The sequence below is a fragment of the Sus scrofa genome, chromosome X (assembly GCF_000003025.6).
Source record: "Sus scrofa isolate TJ Tabasco breed Duroc chromosome X, Sscrofa11.1, whole genome shotgun sequence".
Lineage (NCBI taxonomy): Eukaryota > Metazoa > Chordata > Mammalia > Artiodactyla > Suidae > Sus > Sus scrofa.
In genome coordinates this window covers 15941398-15960031 of record NC_010461.5, presented here as the reverse complement: position 1 = coordinate 15960031, position 18634 = coordinate 15941398, and the positions used below count along the sequence as shown (strand labels likewise).

The following is an 18634-nucleotide window of genomic DNA, read 5'->3' as shown; positions in this document are numbered from 1 at the left end:
GCCATGCTGGTAACTGGGAAGTGAAGAGGGCACCTAACAGGCACTGCCCTTATGGGCTTAGAATGGATGGCAGGGAGCCACCCAGACTGCTCACTTCAACCTTCTCCCCAGTCTTTGCGAACCTGGTAAAAAGTGTTCACATCCGAATCATTTGGATGCAAGACCTCCGTGGTGACGCCTCGCCCTTTGGCTGAGGGATTTTAGCAAGCGCACCATCCTTCCAGACAGGTCCAGCCTTCTTGGCTCTGACCGAGGTGGTAAGATCATGCAGGCGAGGGTAAAATCTGGATAATTCCTTCACCAAATGGGCAAAGTCTGTGCTTGCCTACATTGCGGCACCTTGCCTTCTAGTCCCCAGTCGTATTTTCGTGGGGTGATAAATTCACTCGAGTGAGAGGCTCCATGGCATACTTTTCTAGAAGCTCTGCTCTGTTGCATAAGATGTTACCGGAGGACTCCCACTGAGAGAGTGAAGTTGTCAGTGATGAGTGGCCTCGGCTGGTTGCTCACTGAGGCATGCACGCTCTTTGCAGCCCGTGGGCATCTCTCCCACCCCAGACCAGCAGCCACTCTCTCTTTGATGGGTCTTTTAACCTTGTTCCTAAGAAGCAGAAAACTCAATTTTAGGGAAACAGTAGTTATACCTGTCAAACAGAGTAACACCTACAGCTGAGAAGTGATTGTATAATGTGACATTTAGCTTTCAGAAGATTCAAACTATTACATCCTTTTCATTCCCTCTGGCCTATAAAGCCAACTAACGTGCTTGGCATTGGTTGTTCTGCCAGCCTTTATTACTGCACCCAGGGTATGGGTGAGTTGGGGACAGCGTGACTGGAGAGGGGTCTGTTGTGTGCCGAATTGACTGCGTGAGGATGATTAGAATCATTAACACGAACACGCTGTGTGAGTGACAGAGACTGCAACCTTATTTTGCCATCGGCTTCAGCAGATGTCGTCTTGTCTTGCCAGTGGCTGGGGTTGCAGTCATTCACCCAGAAAAGAGGATGGCCCGTAATGATCAGCAGCAAATAGCAGTAGGCATCACGGAAGCGTTCTGATGAGGCTGGCATATTGTCTACCGGGGCACAGATTTGGGTGCTTAGTCCAAAGCCTTGTGGCACTCCTGGAGCTCTTTCTTTTTTTTTTAAATTTTTAATTTTTTTAATTTTTTTTTTTTATTTTCCCACTGTACAGCAAGGGGGTCAGGTTATCCTTACATGTATACATTACAATTACAGTTTTTCCCCCACCCTTTCTTCTGTTGCAACATGAGTATCTAGACATAGTTCTCAATGCTATTCAGTAGGATCTCCTTATAAATCTATTCTAAGTTGTGTCTGATAAGCCGAGTGGGAGGGATCGGGAGCTTGGAGCTCTTTCTTGAGAGAGCTCAGCAGATTCTCTCTTCATGATGGCAAAGGCTTGGGGGCTTTGCCTCAAGAAATTCCCGGAGAGCACCCAGTCCATCTCTCTTGGTGCAGATTTGAGAGCAATTACGTAAGCTCCTTATGAGAAAACCTAGATTCAATGGCTGCCTGTTTATTTTGAGCCTGGACAAAAGAATTGAAGATCAGAAGGGAAAGATGAAATAGTCTGCGAGCTCTGATGAAGCAGCGTGCCTGCTCTGTCATCATGACTGGAGGAAAACGGGGAACTTGGACTCTCTGAACTACAGAAATGACATCTTACTGTCATTAAAAAAAAATAGAGCAGATATTCTGAAAGATGATGTTTCTGAAAGAAAGCATTTTAAGCAACTCTCAGGATCCAGGTCTTTTAAGAGAAACCACTGAAGTCACCAGAAAATGGTACTTTTCTAGTATGTAGCGGTAAGGGGGGCTCTTTTGAGTTTGCACCGTGCTGAGAACCGGGGCGTGGCTAAGATGCCCAGAGGTGTTTCCCTAGTGAATGCCCTACAGTGGAGGGTCTGCTTTAGCCTCAGGGACACAGAAACCTGCCATCAAAAAGCTCTAAGGATGCCTGGGATTGGGATGCAGGCTCGCCTTTGCAAACTCTGAGACTTACCCGGGGAGCAGGCTGCCAGCTTACTAATCGCAACAAGAACTGAAATGTCAGCCTGTCTGGGACACACGGGTCTGCCTGCCCTGGGCATTTGCTCCCCGTGGGCTTGCTTCTTTAGAAGCCAGATTCTACAGGAAAGCACATTTATGTGGTACTTTCTGAGAGAGCAAGGGATGAAAAGAAGAGGAGCTAGTTGTTCTCATGAAGGGTCTTGCAGACACAGTTTGAGGCCTCCTCATGCCCTGGAGGGAAGCATGAGCCAAGGGCGCTGTAGGGTTCAGCTAAGCCCAGATGATGCTGGAAAAAGCCCCGCACCTGTGGCCTCAGCAGCTCTCCATTCTTCTCTGTTTTCATGGCTGATCGGACCCTTCCTGTCCGTGGTCCTTCTCCAGACACATTGTGGTACCATCAAGTAGGTTTCCCACATTCTCCATTACAATTGAGTGCCAGCCTTAGTTGGGTAGTTGGGTTGGGTAGGAGTTTTGTAGGTTCCAAACTTTTTCAGGAAGGGCAGTCTCTCGCTTGATGCCCATAATGGCTAATCCACCATAGGTGAATTCACTGCTTTAACTCGGGCTACATTCTCTTCACCAAGTTCCTAAGAGACCACTTACCTCAGACCCCATCATCTGACAGTCTGGTTTATACTACTGTCCTCAGCCACAATTTTCTTTGTTCCTAGTCACATCCTCCAGACTTTTGGGAACCACTCTTCTTTCTAATTTCTGAAGATGCCCAACAAATGAGTTCCCTGTTTTTAGTGTCCTCTCCTCCCCCAAAACAAAACAAATATGTGCTTATAATAAGCAGCATTATGAATAAAATTCACCTGTGATTTTTTTTTTTTTTTTGGTCTGTCCGTTTAATTTTCTGGGTCATGGAGTTGAACAAATCTGACTAGGAACCGTGAGGTTGCGGGTTCGATCCCTGGCCTCACTCAATGGGTTAAGGATCTGGTGTTGCCGTGAGCTGTGGTGTAGGTCGCAGCCACAGCTCAGATCCCGCGTGGCTGTGGCTGTGGCTGTGCCATAGGCCGGTAGCCGTAGCTCCTATTCGACCCCTAGCCTGGGAACTTCCATATGCCACAGGTGCGGCCCTAAAAAGCCAAAAAAAAAAAGAAAGAAAATTTTCTGAGTCATTTCATGTGCAGAGATGGGGATTATCAAGGTGCTGATGTGGCCCCAGTATGTCCTAGGATGGAAGCCCAACTGCGTTTCCCACAACAGGCCTGGGTGGTGCGCCTTCTCCCTTCTCCGTTGGGCCTTACAGCCTGTGCTCTCCCACTCGAGCACCTCATTCAGATACTCTCGCCTGAAGTGATTCTCTCTCATCACGCCCTCCTAACTGTCATCTCTTTGGAGGCAGAGCCTGTGTCCCACGCTCCTCTTTCAGGGGCTCTAACCATGTGTGTCTTGGTCAATTCAGGTTGGTATGACAGAATACCATAGACTGGATGACTTATAATCAACAGAAGTTTATGTCTCACAGTTCTGGAGGCTAGAAAGTCCAAGATTCGGCATCTGGTGAGGGCCCACTTCCTGGTTCATAGATAGCTGTCTTCTTGCTGTGTCTTCCTGTGGTGGAAGAGGGGAGAGAGCTCTCTAGAGTCTTTTTTGACAAGGACACGAATCTCATTCATGAGGGCTCCACCCTCATGACCTAATCTCTTGCCAGAGGCCCCATCTCCAAACACCACCACATTGGGGATTATGTTTCAACGTAAGAATCGTGTGTCCATTCAGTGGACAAACATTTAGTCCTTAGCAGCAAGCTTGCTATATGGTTAGCATTTGGGAATCGCTCGTCGTTTTGTGACAGGCTGTGCCTTCCCTTCCTTCTGTCCCTTGCCTCCCACTAGCTACTCTCTCCTGTAATAGTTTGAAAGAGGAGGAAGAGAAGGAGAGGCAGAAGAAAGCCAGATCCCTTGTCAGATGTCTCTTCCCAGACAAAGGGGCCCAGATCCATCCATCCATCCATCCATCCATCCATCTATCTAGATGTGAGGTCTGGGCATAGAATCCAGGCAGTGCTTTCAAGGTGGGGTAGGTGGAGTGAAGAGGGAAGCCAAGCCAACAGAGAGAACATCTGAGACAGAAACCAAATACCAAAGCCTGGGTGGGAGTTCCTATCGTGGCGCAGCGGAAACGAATCCAACTAGTATCTATGAGAATGCGGGTTCGATCCCTGGCCTCACTCAGTGGGTTAAGGATCCAGCGTTGCCATGAGCTGTGGTGTAGGTCACAGACACGGCTCGAATCCCGCTTTGCTGTGGCTGTAGGGTAGACCGGCAGCTGCAGCTCCGATTTGACCCCTAGCCTGGGAACCTACCTGTGCCGCGGGTGTGGCCCTAAAAAGCAAACAACAACAAGAAAAGCCTGGGTAGCTGTAGGCCAGCAGTCTAGATGAGCCCAGCCAAGAGGGAACCCGTGGATGTAGGCCACCAGGCCAGAAGCTAAGGAGAGGAAACTCAAGAGAGACCCTGCCCAGAGCAGGTTTTGGGGGCAGCTCTTGGGGAATCTCCTGGGTTGGGGACTCTGCAGGGTGCAGAGGGGCATAGCCCTAGACGCCCTCTTCAGTCATCACTAGTGACAGGGGAGAAAAGGGCAGAATGGAGGGCCCTCTGCATTTCTAGAGCCGTGAGGGGTGCCCTGGTCAGGAACTGTCCATCTGTGTTCCTCTCCAGCCTCATATCCAGACACCTCCAGAGCATTTAGCCAGATGTCTGGAGGAGGGTTTCGCAAGGCTCAAAATCAAGCTGAGATTTACTTTCCAAACCTTACCGTAGTCCTCTAACAAAGCCCCCTGGAAGGGTAGCCAGCCATCACGAGGACACTCCTCTGGTTATTTGCAACACATCGCATGTCTGGGGCCAGACCTCTGAAGGCAAACTGGCTTAAGAGGCCAAGCGGCCAATCGAAGGTCCTGCCAAGGAGGACAGTTGAGCCAGCGAACGAGCTCCTTCGCTTGGGACCAGCCAGGCTTGCCAAACACAGGGCAGAGTCATTTCGGAAATCCTGTAGCAGAAAGCACAACTTGCCTTCCTGCTATCGTCACCCCAGGACAGACAGCTCTGTGTCCTTCCTGCTAATAACAGTAGGCAATCACATCCCGCTCATATGTCCTTTGAAGGATGGTGTTTGCTTGTCTGTCCAAGCCGGCAGATCCACACACACAAGCCTGTGTGCCCTGCATGTGTGCAGCCATGAAAGGCTCTGCTCTCCTAGAAATGAGAAAATGTTAACCCTCTGGCTTTGTTAGGAACATGTTCACGTTGGCTCTTTTTTAATGAACTGCCACAATCTGGACACAGAGAGATGCGAGCTCTGGGCCTGTTTTAGCTACCGCCTAGCTCTTAACATGGCCCCTCTAGGCCTCAGTTTTCTCAGCATAAAGGGGACCCTTTGATCACTCAGAGCTCTAATGTCCTCTGTTCTTAGCAGCGACCTGCAAGTTGAGCAGGATGACGCCACCTGAGTTTGGAGCTGAAGTGTTTTATTTTCACCATGGAGGGAGGAGAATAAATAGAACAAGTGCCTCTAAAAAATTCATGACTTAAAATACTTGACTGAATTGAAAGGATGTTTCTGTCCATGCACCTGCAGGAGCTAGTTAATGCTGGTAAACTCAATAGAGAAAACGTTGATCTGCTGCTTAACCTGGAAAGTCAGGTATGTGATGTGCTCCTGCCTTTTTATTTGAGCCTCATGAGCTCCTGTGATGGATTTTGCTCCCAGTTTACCCAGTCTGTCTTCTTACTGCCCTGTCTTCCTGTGACAGTAAAAGAAAAAAAAATCATGTAAATACCTTATTAATCATGGGGGCTGTGGTCTAGAGCTACAGGGACCCCTGTTCCTGGCTTTTGTTTCGAATTACCTTAAAAGACGTCGCCTTTGAAAAACGTAACACCATGTTGAGGAGGCAGGAAGGCTAAGTGTGATGGAATCAGGGAATGCAGTCGGTCAAGGAAAAAAAAACAAAACAAAACAGGACAACTTGTAAACCTCCTCTGCTGCTAAGCAAAGCAGGCATCTGGCCAACATTGATCAGGTTTCTTTCCAAAGTGCCCCTTTGCCTCCGAAGCTTCCAGGGCTCCTGACACAACCTCACACCCCTGCCTCCTTTCTCTGCCATCCGAATGTGCGCCTGGCTCGGCCGCTTCTCCACGCGCTGTCAGTTGGCACAGCGATTCCCATCCCCTCTCCCTGGGTGGCCCTCTGCCCTTCCCTGTCACATTTTTTTTTTTTTTGTCTTTTGTCTTTTTAGGACCGCACCTGCAGCATATGGAGGTTCCCAGGCTAGGGGTCGAATCAGAGCTGTACCCACTGGCATACACCCTAGTCACAGCAACACAGGATCCGAGCCGCGTCTGCGACCTACACCACAGCTCCCGGCAACGCCAGACCCTTAACCCACTGAGCAAGGCCAGGGATCGAACCCACTACCTCATGGGTACTAGTCAGGTTCGTTAACCACTGCGCCACGACGGGAACTCCTGCCCTGTTGGGTTTTGTGTGTCTGCTACATCCCACATCTGAGACAACACTCAGGGCTTTTTTTTTTTTTTCCTTTGCCCAGTCATCTTGGAAAATCTGATGACTTGTAATTGTCTTTTTTTATTTGTGGCCCTGTGGTTTGAGGCAAGGTCCCTGGGGGAACGGCCTCTGTAACCGGAGGCTCATGTGAACTTGGTTAGACAAATGTTCCAATGGCAGAGAGAGAGGAAGACCTCCGGGGAGTGGGCACTGTTGGGGCCTGGCTGGGAAGAATTAGGCCATGGGGTGTTGGCAGTTTTGCGCATAAGAAATTGCTCTGCTTCTGAGGTAAAGGAAGGTTCCTTGGCAGAGATCCAATGATAACTTCATTCGGTAAACACACATCTGTCCCCCGTCTAATTTATACAAAGGCAGGAAAGAGGAAGCAAAAAGGAGTCCGGGTAGCGAGCTGGACGGGACCAGCCTCACGGGGAGGAGCTGTAAGATCTGAGAGCAGGGCACGTCCCTCTGCCGGAGGGCTTGTACCCATGCGGAGGTGGCCCCTGGAGTGTCCTTCGTTCTTTCTTTGTTGTATAATAAAGTTTATAGGCATGTAGGCAGTTCAGAAAAATATTAAGAAGGAAACACACAAATATGCGGTTATAAGCCTACAAGAGATCAGCCCCGTAAATTGAGTTCTTTCCAATCTTTTCCCCTTTCTGGATATAGTGTAACATGGTTGAGCTCATCCTATATCTGCAATTTGATACCCATCTTTTTTTTCTTCATGTTAACAGACTCCAGCTCCTTGTGCTTTTGTAAACACGGCGTGGTTTATGGCCTCAAGATGGTTTGTCTTGTGGTTGCCTTCTGGCAGGATGGACCCTTCGCAGTGGTTAAGAGCCTGCCTGTGGGTCAGAGAGCCCTGGGCCAGACCCTCAGCCCCCCTGCCCCATTTAAAATAGCCTGGCAACTTTGGGAAATGACTTCATCTTTTGAAGCCTCCATTATTTCATCTGCAAGATGGGCGTAAATAATATCCCTCTTTATAGAGTCTTCAGGAGGGCTGGACAAGGCAGTGTTTACCGACTGCCTCCGCTGGTGAAATTGCCTCCTCCTAAGAGGGAAGTAATATTATCTCCGTTTTATAGACAAGAAGTTTCATCTGCGTGAGGGCACTTGGCCAGGATCCACAGCTAAAAATGGAAAGAGCCCGGATGTGTCATGACAGTCACATTCAGAAGCCACACCTCTTGCCCTCCATGCTGTACTGTACTCTCACTTGGGGTCACTTGGCCAAATCACCCCACCAGTAAGGAGCAGGGCTGAAATGGTGTTGAGTCCAGAGCCTACATGCTGTGATGCTGCCTGACAGAGTTCCTCGTGGGTCTCGTATTATCCGGCTTTTACTTAAAACCATTTCTTCTTGGGCTCTGGTACTGCCTCCGGCACCAGGAGGCACTGGTAGGTCGGGCCAAGGGTGGTGGTTCGCTTCTGCCAGTCCCACAGTGGTGTCCCAGCAGGACATCTTCGACAGGCAGAGGAGTCCATGGAGCTTTTTAAAAGTCACAAGTGTATAATAGCCAGAGAGGGTCAGGAGTAGTGTCAGCAGCAACGCAGATTGTAGGTTCAAACCCTCCTCTGTCCTTCTCTTCATAATGACTTTGATAATGAGATGGTTCTCTCCTTGACTTTGGCCCCCTTCTTCCCTGTCCAAGAATGGTGTCCAGGAATTGTGGCCTGGCGCGACTCCTGGCCCCAGGACATTTGGCAAGTCCAGCTTGTTTCCCCTCCGACAGCCAATCATAGGTGGGCAAGGAGATGCCATTGATTGCATCACTGCCTGGTCACCTCCCTAGTAATAGAGTGTGAGAGAAAAACAAAGAGCGGCTGATAGGCAAAGAAAGTCCATTCCAGTTTCCAGGGTCTGTAAGGGAATCTTGCCAACGGCCTACCCGCCTTGGGGTGAAAGGGGGCAGAGGGCCCATTAGAACCCTGCCCAGCCACAGGGGCCCCTGAGCCTGCATTTTGTTGCAGGTCCCACATCCAGAGCAGATCTAATTTAGAGCCATCCCAGTGATTCGTTCTGAATCGCTTGGTTATTCAGCAGATTAAATCTTAATTGCAAATGCGGTTTCAGCGTAGGAGTACCATTGTGCTTGCTGGTTTCAGGCCATTTTTGCTGAGCCGTGCTTTTCCAGAAGGCTGTTACAAATTTAGAAAGGGGGAAATGGTATTTCATTTGTCCATCAGAGCTTTGTTTTGCAGACTGAATTTATTTTGTGTTGGTTTAAAGGTGCCAAAACCTGACATCCCTGGAGAGAGAATTGCTCAATTTTTTTTTTTTTTTTTTTTTTTGGAGAGCTGCTCTGGACAGTCCAAATTGTATCTAGAAAACACTGTCTGTGGTCCTTATGTGCGAGGCCAGGCTGGCCAACAATCTCATGTGGTATCATTCTGATTACTTTTTCAGAGACCCAAGAAGCCACCTCCTCCAACCGCTCCCGTCATCAAGCAAGGGGCAGGTAATGTACCTTTCACTTCCATCACCACAAGGTTTATCTTCCTCTTTGTGTGTATTTTCAGCATCCTTGGTAAGGCTCAAGAGTCTTAGATTCAGATCTGCCACAGATGACCTAACTGGGAAGTAACAATTGGGTCTCAAAAGGCGGGTTTGAAATATACTACTGCTTTTCCTAAAAAATAAACGTATCGTGAAAATGTATCCCTGATATAGAAAAAATAAAAGCTAGCCTCCCAAAGAGAATGACCAGAAGGACTTTGTGTTCAAATAAACCAGTTTTGTTTGCTTTGCTTTTTTTTTTTTTAATTTTTGATTTTTATTTATTTATTTATTTTAGGGCCACACCCACAGCATATAGAGGTTCCCAGGCGACAGGTCCAATCGGAGCTGTAGCTGCCAGTCTATGCCACAGCCACGAGGGATCTGCGCTGCAAGTCTGTGACCTACCCCACAGCTCACGGCAACGCCAGATCCTCAACCCACGGAGCAAGCCCAGGGACTGAACCCACATCCTCATGGATACTAGTCAGATTCTTAACCCGCTGAGCCATGGCGGGAACTCCTGTTTCTATTTTTTTTTTTTTTTTAATAAACTGATTCTGTGGAGAGCAGAGCCAGTTTCCCCTTTATCTGTGCGTGGCCATCAAGGGTCAGCTTGGGGAGACCTGCTTCCCATGGGTCCTAGCATCACTGCGCATGTACAGCAGTGCTGAATTTTCCATTTCTGGCCCTTGTGGTTAACCAAAATTTGTACTTACTTCACTTACCCTCAACAACAACAAAAAATGTTTTTCTAGAAAAACTATCCCTCGTGATTCTTTTTCTCATTTGGAAAAGAGTCCAATTTAATTCACTTTGTCTGTGCGGCTCAGATATTAAGGTTGAATAATATAGGAAGACCTGATGGCATCCAACCCTTGGTAACTCGTTGTACAGTGGAATCTCACACGTAAAGATGGGCATCCGTATTTTCTCGTAGCACTCCTCTTTAAAATTGCAAAAAATGAATTTACAGGGAGAAATTCCTCTGTGAATCACTCATTCAGTGGCGTTTTTTAAAAAAAAACAATTAAAATGGAAGAAGAATAGGGGTATCTTTACTTCTGCACATTCATAATTATGATATTTCTATAGCATTTAAAGTATGAATACATTTCCAGATTAGTTTATTCAACAGATTTATTAGGAGTGGTTTTTTTCCGTTCTTGTGGCCCACCAAGTTAGGGGGGAAAAATCCGCCTGACCCTGCATTTCTTTCCCCTTCCCTTCAGCATAGTTGAGAATTACAGAGATGAAGCCCTGAAATGGGATGTTAATTACATCTCCCGCTCAGCCCCCATCATTGTTTGTGTTGAGCAGTTTAATTTTGCCACCTAGTGGTTCTGGCTGGATAAATATTGTGCTGAAGTTAAAGCAGACTGTTGATTAGCTTTTTTTCTCAAGACCCTTTTCCCTAGAAGCCTTGGTGACAGATTAGAGACCAGGAGATGAGCCGAGTAGTCTCAGACTCAGGCAGCCTAGAACATAACTGGGATTGGATGTAATCCTTGGGCTGGTCCATTCCTCCTAGAGACGTAGGTTTGTCTCTAGGAATGATACGGAACTTCTTCATGATCATTAGGAGACTAGACTGTAGCATGGCAGGCAAATTCTTGCCCTCTTAAAACGATTTTATCAAAGCTTGTGCTGGATCTCTGTGGGGCAAAGCAAAGTGACATTTAATCTTCGTAGATTTCTACTACTGCTTATTTATCCTGCTGCGTGATCTTGGGAACTGCTTTGTGACAGGGAGGTAGATATTCATACTTTCCTCCTCCTCATCTTTCCTTGTGTTTGGTTATTTGACCCAAAAGATCACATATTGGGAGAGTTCCCATTGGGGTGCAGCAGAAACGAATCCAACTAGGATCCAAGAGGCCGCGGGTTCAATCCCTGGTCTCGCTCAGTGGGTTAAGGATCCGGGGTTGCTGTGAGCTGTGCTGTAGTTCGCAGATGTGGCTCGGATTTCTTGTTGCTGTGGCTGTGGCATAGGCCAGCAGCTGTAGTTCCAATTCGAGCCCGAGCCTGGGAACTTCCATATGCCACCAGTGCAGCCATTAAAAAAAATCAGATAATGGACTTGAGAGACATCGGATGCAGTGTTTAATTTCTGTTGAGTTATTAAGGAGATTAGGTGAAGTGTGTGTTCAGTGGATTTCAAGTTCTTTTGGCTTCTGATGCTGTGTTACTGAGATTTTTTTACCAAGCACCCATCCATTGGGTTGGTCATGTAAGGATTTTGTCAAGCACTCAACCAAGTCCATAAATCAGAGGCGTACTCGTGATGGGTTTCATGTGTTAGTTGTTTTCCAAGAGCTCTTAGGTGCCTGCGGCCACCGACACTAATGAAGACCCTAGGTGAGGGAGCAGCTACAGTCCATGTGCATAAAGAGGAATTGCTAATTGGTACATTTGGCAAAATATAATAGTTGAGGGATTCAGAGGCAAAATGAAAGGACCTAGGGAGAACCACCATATTTTCTCTGCCCATCCCTCTGCTTAAATATATGTTTAAGAGACACAAACTACCAGTTATAAAAGAAATAAGTCACAGGGATATAATGTACAGCACAGGGAATATAGTCAGTAATACAATAACTTTAAATGGTGTATAATCTACACAAATACTGAATCACGATGTTGTACGCCTCAAACTAATATAATATTGTAAGTCCACTATGCTTCAATTTTTAAAAATACGTGTTCTGCTAACTCTTGCTGCATAACAAACCACTCCAAATTGGGTGGTGTAAAATAGCAATATTCTTATGCCCATGGGTTTGTTTATTCATTTATATACATTCCTCACCCACACCAAGTGATTTCCTGTGACTATTTTGCTGCCTTAAGAAAGTCACATTTAAATATCAATAAATATTAAGTGGCGTTCTTGTAAATTAAGGATGTATAGGCAGGCAGACTTAATGACATATGCCAGAAGTGGCTTCTGCTCTGTTTCTAAGCAGCTTGTGTTTGCCAGATAACACCAGCACTCAGCTTAGGAAAAAAAAAAAATCTGTTGACTTTGCCGTACCTGATACATATTTAAAATGCTAGTGCATCTAATAAATGGATGGGGAAACATTTCCTCATCATTGTTATCCTTACCCTCCTCCAGGTACCACTGAAAGAAAACATGAAATTAAAAAGATACCTCCAGAAAGACCAGAAACGCTTCCAAACAGAACAGAAGAAAAAGGTATGAAATCTAGTCTTTGTTGGCACTTCTAGAACAGCAAGAGACAAAGCTGTCTGTCACAGGACTAGTGTGTATTACCCACAGAATTCGCCTTTTCTTTGGAGTATGGTGATTATGGTTTTGTGTTGATTGCTTTCAAATTTCCTGTTTCTAAGGAAATAGGAGAGAGGGTTGTGCGGTACTTCGCTGGGCCAGAATTGCTCATCAAATGAAAAACAACCAGCTCACTTAACACAGTGGGGCTCTTCCATCCCAGGCTTCCTGCCATCACTGCCCTCCCCCACATCAGCAGCATCCTGAAGTCAAGATGCCAGCTTTCGGTTCCTAGAGGGCCCAGATGTATCTGCCACGGTTTCCAGCCAGCCTAGTGTCCTGGGTGCTCATTAATGGTTGATGGGAGGATGCAGCTTAGAGACATTCCCATGTAGACAAATGAACGCTGTCAGTCACTGCCGGGCCTTTGCCTTGGGCTATTCTCCTACAGACACGTGCCCTCGGTCAAGGATGTTGAGGGAGGGTTGGCATGGCAAACCTGAGAGAAGCAGCCCAGTGCCCACAGCCCCCTTAAGGGGGTCAGAAATGTCGTTTTCAGGAACATACCCGAACCAGTATCACAGTCCGTTTTATGCATGTGTTTAACTCCTCTGGCCCGAGTGTCCCCTCCCCCCAAGAAATCTGCAGTCTCCGCAAGGACTCATTTTATTAGGCATCTAAGATTTGATTGATCACACATTTTATGGGGAAAGTGTTATGTTATTATTATGAACAGGAGGCCACGCAAATTCCATTTTAAACAGCAGTTATTTGTAAGTCACAAGAGAAATGCTGAATTAATGCATGTAATTATTTGGAGGTGCTCCTGGGTGGCCTCATGAAATTTTATTGTGAAATTTAATATTTTATATCAGCCTGCCCAAAGTTTTACCAATACCGCGAGCTCATAAGAAGTTCCACCTCTTCCTTTCACAGTGAACAGTTAAAAACTCGAGTTGCAGAACCTCATTGTAAAGCCAGGTCTGGGTCACAGATCCATGAAAAAAACAGCATTTGAGTGTGTGCCGTACGAATAGTTCTTTGATCAAAGTGTGTGTTGTGACATAACCAAACATTACTTCTTGTCACGGAGGACACACAGCCAGGCTCTGTGATGAGGACACGCCCTGCTCTGTTTTCATGCGTATGGACAAGCCTGGCATGTGAACAGCCGCCCTAGTTGGTTGGCCTGGTTCCTTCCCCTCCCATGATGCTTTGTTTTGTGCCACAGTGGGTCAGGCAAGCAGAAGCCCTGCTTGAAAGCAGGGAAGCCAGTGAACCAGCCCCACCTTGAGACTTGGCCTCTGCAGTAGGTGGGCATAACCCCCTCTCCCATGTGTTCCCCAGGCTGTCCATCTTCTGCCCTTCCCTTGTTTTGTGTTTGCTTATTTGTTTTTTAGGGCCGCACCCGCAGCCTATGGAAGTTCCCAGGCTAGGGGTCGAATCGGAGCTACAGCTGCTGACCTACACCATAGCCATAGCAACGCGGGATCCGAGCTGCATCTGCGACCTACACCACAGCTCCTGGCTATTTCGGATCCTTGACCCTTAACCAGATCGAACCCGCATCCTCATGCATATTGGTCAGAGTCATTTCCACTGACTCACAGTGGGCACTCCGCCTCCCTTGTATTTTAGCTGAGCCCTTCCTCCTCCGGTCCTTCCTCTAGTCCTTCCTCTAGTCCCTGTGGACAAGAAAAAGTTCCCAGCATTCCTGGATGGAGCCTATCCCCCTCCTGCAGTATCGTGGGGATGAGCACAGTGATTTCTACATAGGACCTCAGGGGCTTTTTAAAGCTTTGCCAATCGGCCCGGTCACCCAAACAGTGTGAGTCTGTGTTTGCAAGTGACACGCGATCAGAGTTCCAGCTTCCAAGCGAACAGAGGGAAGCTGCCTGTCCTCCAGTGGGCAGCGTTCTAAAGTTCCATCTTTTATTTTTTTATTTTTATTTATTTATTTATTTATTTTTGTCTTTTTGCCCTTTTTCTAGGGCCGCTCCCGCGGCACATGGAGGTTCCCAGGCTAGGGGTCAAATCGGAGCTGTAGCCACCGGCCTACACCACAGCCACAGCAACGCGGGATCCGAGCCGCGTCTGCGACCTACACCACAGCTCACGGCAATGCCGGATCCCCAACCCACTGAGCAAGGGCAGGGATCGAACCCTCCACCTCATGGTTCCCAGTCGGATTCATTAACCACTGCGCCACAACGGGAACTCCTTCAGTGATTTTTTTTATAGCAGAAAACAAACAATCTTCAGTACTATCACTTACGCTCGTTCTATCTGTCTTCTCCTTGCTTCTTTCAACAACAACTTAAAGACAGACCAGAGAGAGAGCCAAAACTGGATTTACAGAAGCCTTCTGTTCCTGCCATACCACCCAAAAAGCCACGGCCACCCAAGACCAATTCTCTCAGCAGGCCGGGCGCGCTGCCCCCGAGGAGGCCCGAACGACCCGTGGGACCCCTGACCCACGCCAGGTACGGCTCCCCTCTGGACGCTGAGGGTGGGAGAGGGGCAACCACGGGATATGGGCCTCTGGTCCCTTGGAGCCTTGCTCCCGTGCTCAGGCAGAATCGGGTGCGAGGCTGGGAGGCGCGGCGTGGGTTTCAGAATTAGCAGGTGCAAATCCAGGTCCCGGCATCTTGGCCCTGCTCCACGTGGGGGGCTCCTCCGTGCCTCCCTTAGGGCCAGGCCCGCTGTCCTTCAGGCTGGAAATGTGGGTGGCACACATGCACCTGCTGGCCTGCTGGCCTCAGTGTGCACATCTCATGGGCAGCTCCGTCCTGTGAGCCTCTCCCTGCTCCGTGGTGCCTCCCTCCACGCACCCAGGCTCCCTCTGCCCGCCCTGTGCAGCCCCGCCCTGTGCAGCCCTGTTGCGGAGCCCAGGCCCCAGACTGGCAAACGGTGCCCGCGTCTCCGAACTCTGAGGCACTCAGAGGCCCAGGGCATGCTTTGTTCAGGCACGCATTCCAAGATGGGCCTGGAAAAACTCAAATTTGTGTGCTGGCTGGCTGGACACATGTGCTGGCGACGTGGAGTCAGAGCTGGACATTGTGCCTCCCAGACCAGAGACACCCACCACGGAGAACTCACATGTTGCCTTCTCTCCATAAGTTCATTGCTGGAACTTTCTGCCATCACATGTGTGTTATATGTGTTGACACCATATACCAGAGCAAGTCGGTGACCCAGAGGTCTTCACGTGGACTTGTCAGCACACAGTCACGCACTGGATTTTGTGTTCTTTTGAGCTAGGTTTGCTTGGTGAGAATCCTATGAGGCTTCAGTGCCCTCGTGTTGGAGTCAGGCAGGCTTCTGGCCTCACGTCTCACCCCACTTCATAGGAGTGAGCGCCTCCACTGGTCACAGCCCCCCTCACCTCACTTTCCCCATCTGTAGCTTGCGGGGGGTCATGGAATACACCTAAAAAGATGGATATATAGGTCCCAGATATGTAGCCCCATGCCTGTAAATCAGCTTTGCTTCCATTGTCATTTTTATTGTTGTGTATCGAACTAGGTACACTGGACTAAAACAGAAACAGCTCATTTTCTTTTTTGAAAAAAAAATTTTAATTGTGGTAAAATACACATAACACAGAATTTATCATCGTGACCGTTCGTAAGCGCTCAGCGACATTAGGTACATTCACGTTGTGGCACAGCCATCACCGCCGTCCATCCACAGAACTCTTCTCATTTTGCAAAACAGAAACTCTGTCCCCCTTTAAGCAGTAACCCCCAGCCCCTGGCAACCACCCGTCTACTTTCTGTCTCTAGGAATTTGACTGCTCCAGGTGCCTCCTAGAAGTGCAGTCATTTGTCTTTGTGACCGGCTTATTTCACTCGGCCTGATGTCTCCAAGGTCGATCCTAATAACACCTGCAATAACAACCACCCCCCACCCACATCTTGCAGCAGGTACCCGTGTGAGTGGCTGGGCGATGTCGGGATCTCAGCCTGCCATGCTGGATGCACATAAGCCCATGCGCACAAGGCCAGCTGCCACTCAGGTGTGTGTGAGCCCATTGGAGGAGTGGCTGGCTCACCCGTGCCGTTCTGCAGGCATCTCCCAAGGGCCAAACAACTGCCCCCCCAACCCGTGATCACCCCAGATGAAACCAATGGGACAGTGGCTGTTAGTGCAAGTTCGTGTGCTGACACACAGCAAGGCCAAACAAACCAGAACGTCAGAGTTTGGAGCAGAGAAAGGTTTATTGCAGGCCATGCCAGGAGATGAGTGGCTCATGCCTCCCCAAAAGCCCGAACGCCCCGAACCAAAATTGCAAAGCATCTTGAAAAGCCAGGTGACGGGGCAGGGAGATCACAGAGCAAGTGATCATCTCATGCACAGTTCTCTGATGGGCCGCTGGTGAGGTCACAGTCAGGGTCACAGGGAGTCGCCTTATCAATCCTTCGGCTCTGGTGGGGCTGGGGCTGGGACTGGGGCTGGGGCTCGTGATCATCGAGTTGTTATCCTTCCATTTGGTGATGGTTTTAGCAGCTGTAGAACAACTCAGGAAACAAGCATCGGATACTGTTATTAAGTCGGTACTTCAGAGAGGAGCTAAAGCTGGGGGCGGGGGCCTGCCCCGGGAAGGCCCCAGAGGTCCTGTTGAGTTACGGGGCCTCTGGCGAGTTGGTCAGGCCCCCATGTGTCGTGCGGTCTTCTGCTGACGGGTGCACAACGTGATGGGGCCCCTTGACGGCCCCAGTGACCTCAGCCAGGGCCACACCAGTAGTGTGGTCGGTCCACAAGCCGGCAGTTCAGAAGGAAAAGCTTGTGTAAACCCAGGTGCTTCTGAGGAGAGTGTGAGCTCTGTGAGGAACGTGGGGCAGCAGAAGTCACACGTCATTTTGCAGTGGGTGAACGGAGAACAGGAGCCATGCTCTGCCAAATTCTCAGGGGCTTCCAGGGACCAGAGGCATTTCGATGAAGTCCACAATGATTTCCAGAATATTCCTGCTGCTCTCTCTAATGCTCTGATTCGAAGAAAGTACAGTTCCAGTGGCTTCTTCACCTTCGAAGGTTGCTCTCAACCATTGTTATGAGCCATCAATTAGACCTGCACTGACATGGGTGTGAATGATAACTGCCCACCCTTGGGGCCCCATTTCCCTCCTGCCTCTGCTAGCTCTTCCCTGCCTCCAGCTCTCCCAACACCCAGTTGTCGATTCGAAGAACAAGCCACCAGGGAAGGTGCATGAGGGGTTCGTACAGAAGCCAGTGGGCAGCATAACGCTTCTTCTTCGCATGGGGGTGGCATCTGAGCAGCCCGGAGAGGGTGGGCAGCCCCCGACCTCCCAAACCCCCAGGGTGCTGGTTTGAAGGAAGAGGGGAGTTGGGGGGAAAGCCTGAGGCTTCCTTCCCACCAGTCCTAGAAAGTGGCAGACCCGGGCTAAGGCTGGGTGCATTTGAGGAGCGGGCGTGCTCTGGCCATGTGCTCAGCCAGTTGCGGGGAGGATGGCACCTTCTCTGACTCGGTGCTTCTCAAACTTGAGTGTGCATCGGAGCCACCTGGAGAACTTGTTCAAACCCATGGCTGGGCCCGCCGCCACCGTTGCCGATTCTGTACGTCTGGGCAAGGGGGGGGCGGGCTTACATTTCTAACAAGCTCCCAGGTGACGGTGATGCTGCTGGCTCAGATCTACGCTGTGAGAACCCTGGTCTAGATTCCCCCAGGTTTGGCTCGGTTTTTCATTTTTGGCCACCCTGTGGCATGTGGCGTTCCCAGGCCAGGGATCAGATCCGAGGCGCAGTTGTGATGCCTCTGCTTCCTGTCGCTGCAGAGTTGCCGCCGATCCCATTGTGCCACAGCGGGAACTCCTCTCCCAGGTTTTCAGCAGTGCCTCCTTCCTTCCCTGGCTGCCTCTCATGCACCTGCTAGTGGTCCCTGACTTGGGTGCCCAGTTAGCACGCCCCTCTTCTGGAAGCCTTCCTTATCTCTCACAATTGCTCTCTCCTCCAAATGCCTGACACCCCATGTTTAGCCTGGTGCAGGGCCCCCTGCTGTGCCACTTGGGATGCTCACACCCCCGGACTCCTTTACCAGATTTAAAGCAGATCAAGCGTGTGTTTTGTCATCTCCACATGCTTTATGGGGTTGAGCATATGGTAGTGGCTCATTTAATACACTTGGTGCATGCCATGGTTCCTAACGGGGGGGGGGGGGAGGGTGCCAGGGCTTACATTTTGTTCACTTTTGCTTTCCTGTCGTCCTTCCAGCCCCTTTACAAGCTCTGTAGCATGTGTCTTATGTTCTAAGTCCCCTAACGTGCCATGGATTTCAACATCAAAACATTTAAGAAGATTGAAGAAAGGCTTACTCTTTTCTCA

The 18634-nt window shown here is 49.1% G+C and overlaps 1 protein-coding gene across 14 annotated transcripts in view; it reads left to right on the top strand.

Annotated features, from left to right (window-relative positions):
* SH3KBP1 (SH3 domain containing kinase binding protein 1) overlaps positions 1-18634 on the top strand; it is a 342082-nt gene that overhangs the window by 269181 nt on the left and 54267 nt on the right. For all 14 annotated transcript variants that reach the window (XM_021080257.1, XM_013985983.2, XM_005673482.3 and 11 more), the window contains 3 exons: positions 8971-9022; positions 12179-12259; positions 14616-14775. In XM_021080257.1, the coding sequence (XP_020935916.1) occupies positions 8971-9022; positions 12179-12259; positions 14616-14775 (293 nt within the window). The remainder of the gene's footprint in view (positions 1-8970; positions 9023-12178; positions 12260-14615; positions 14776-18634) is intronic.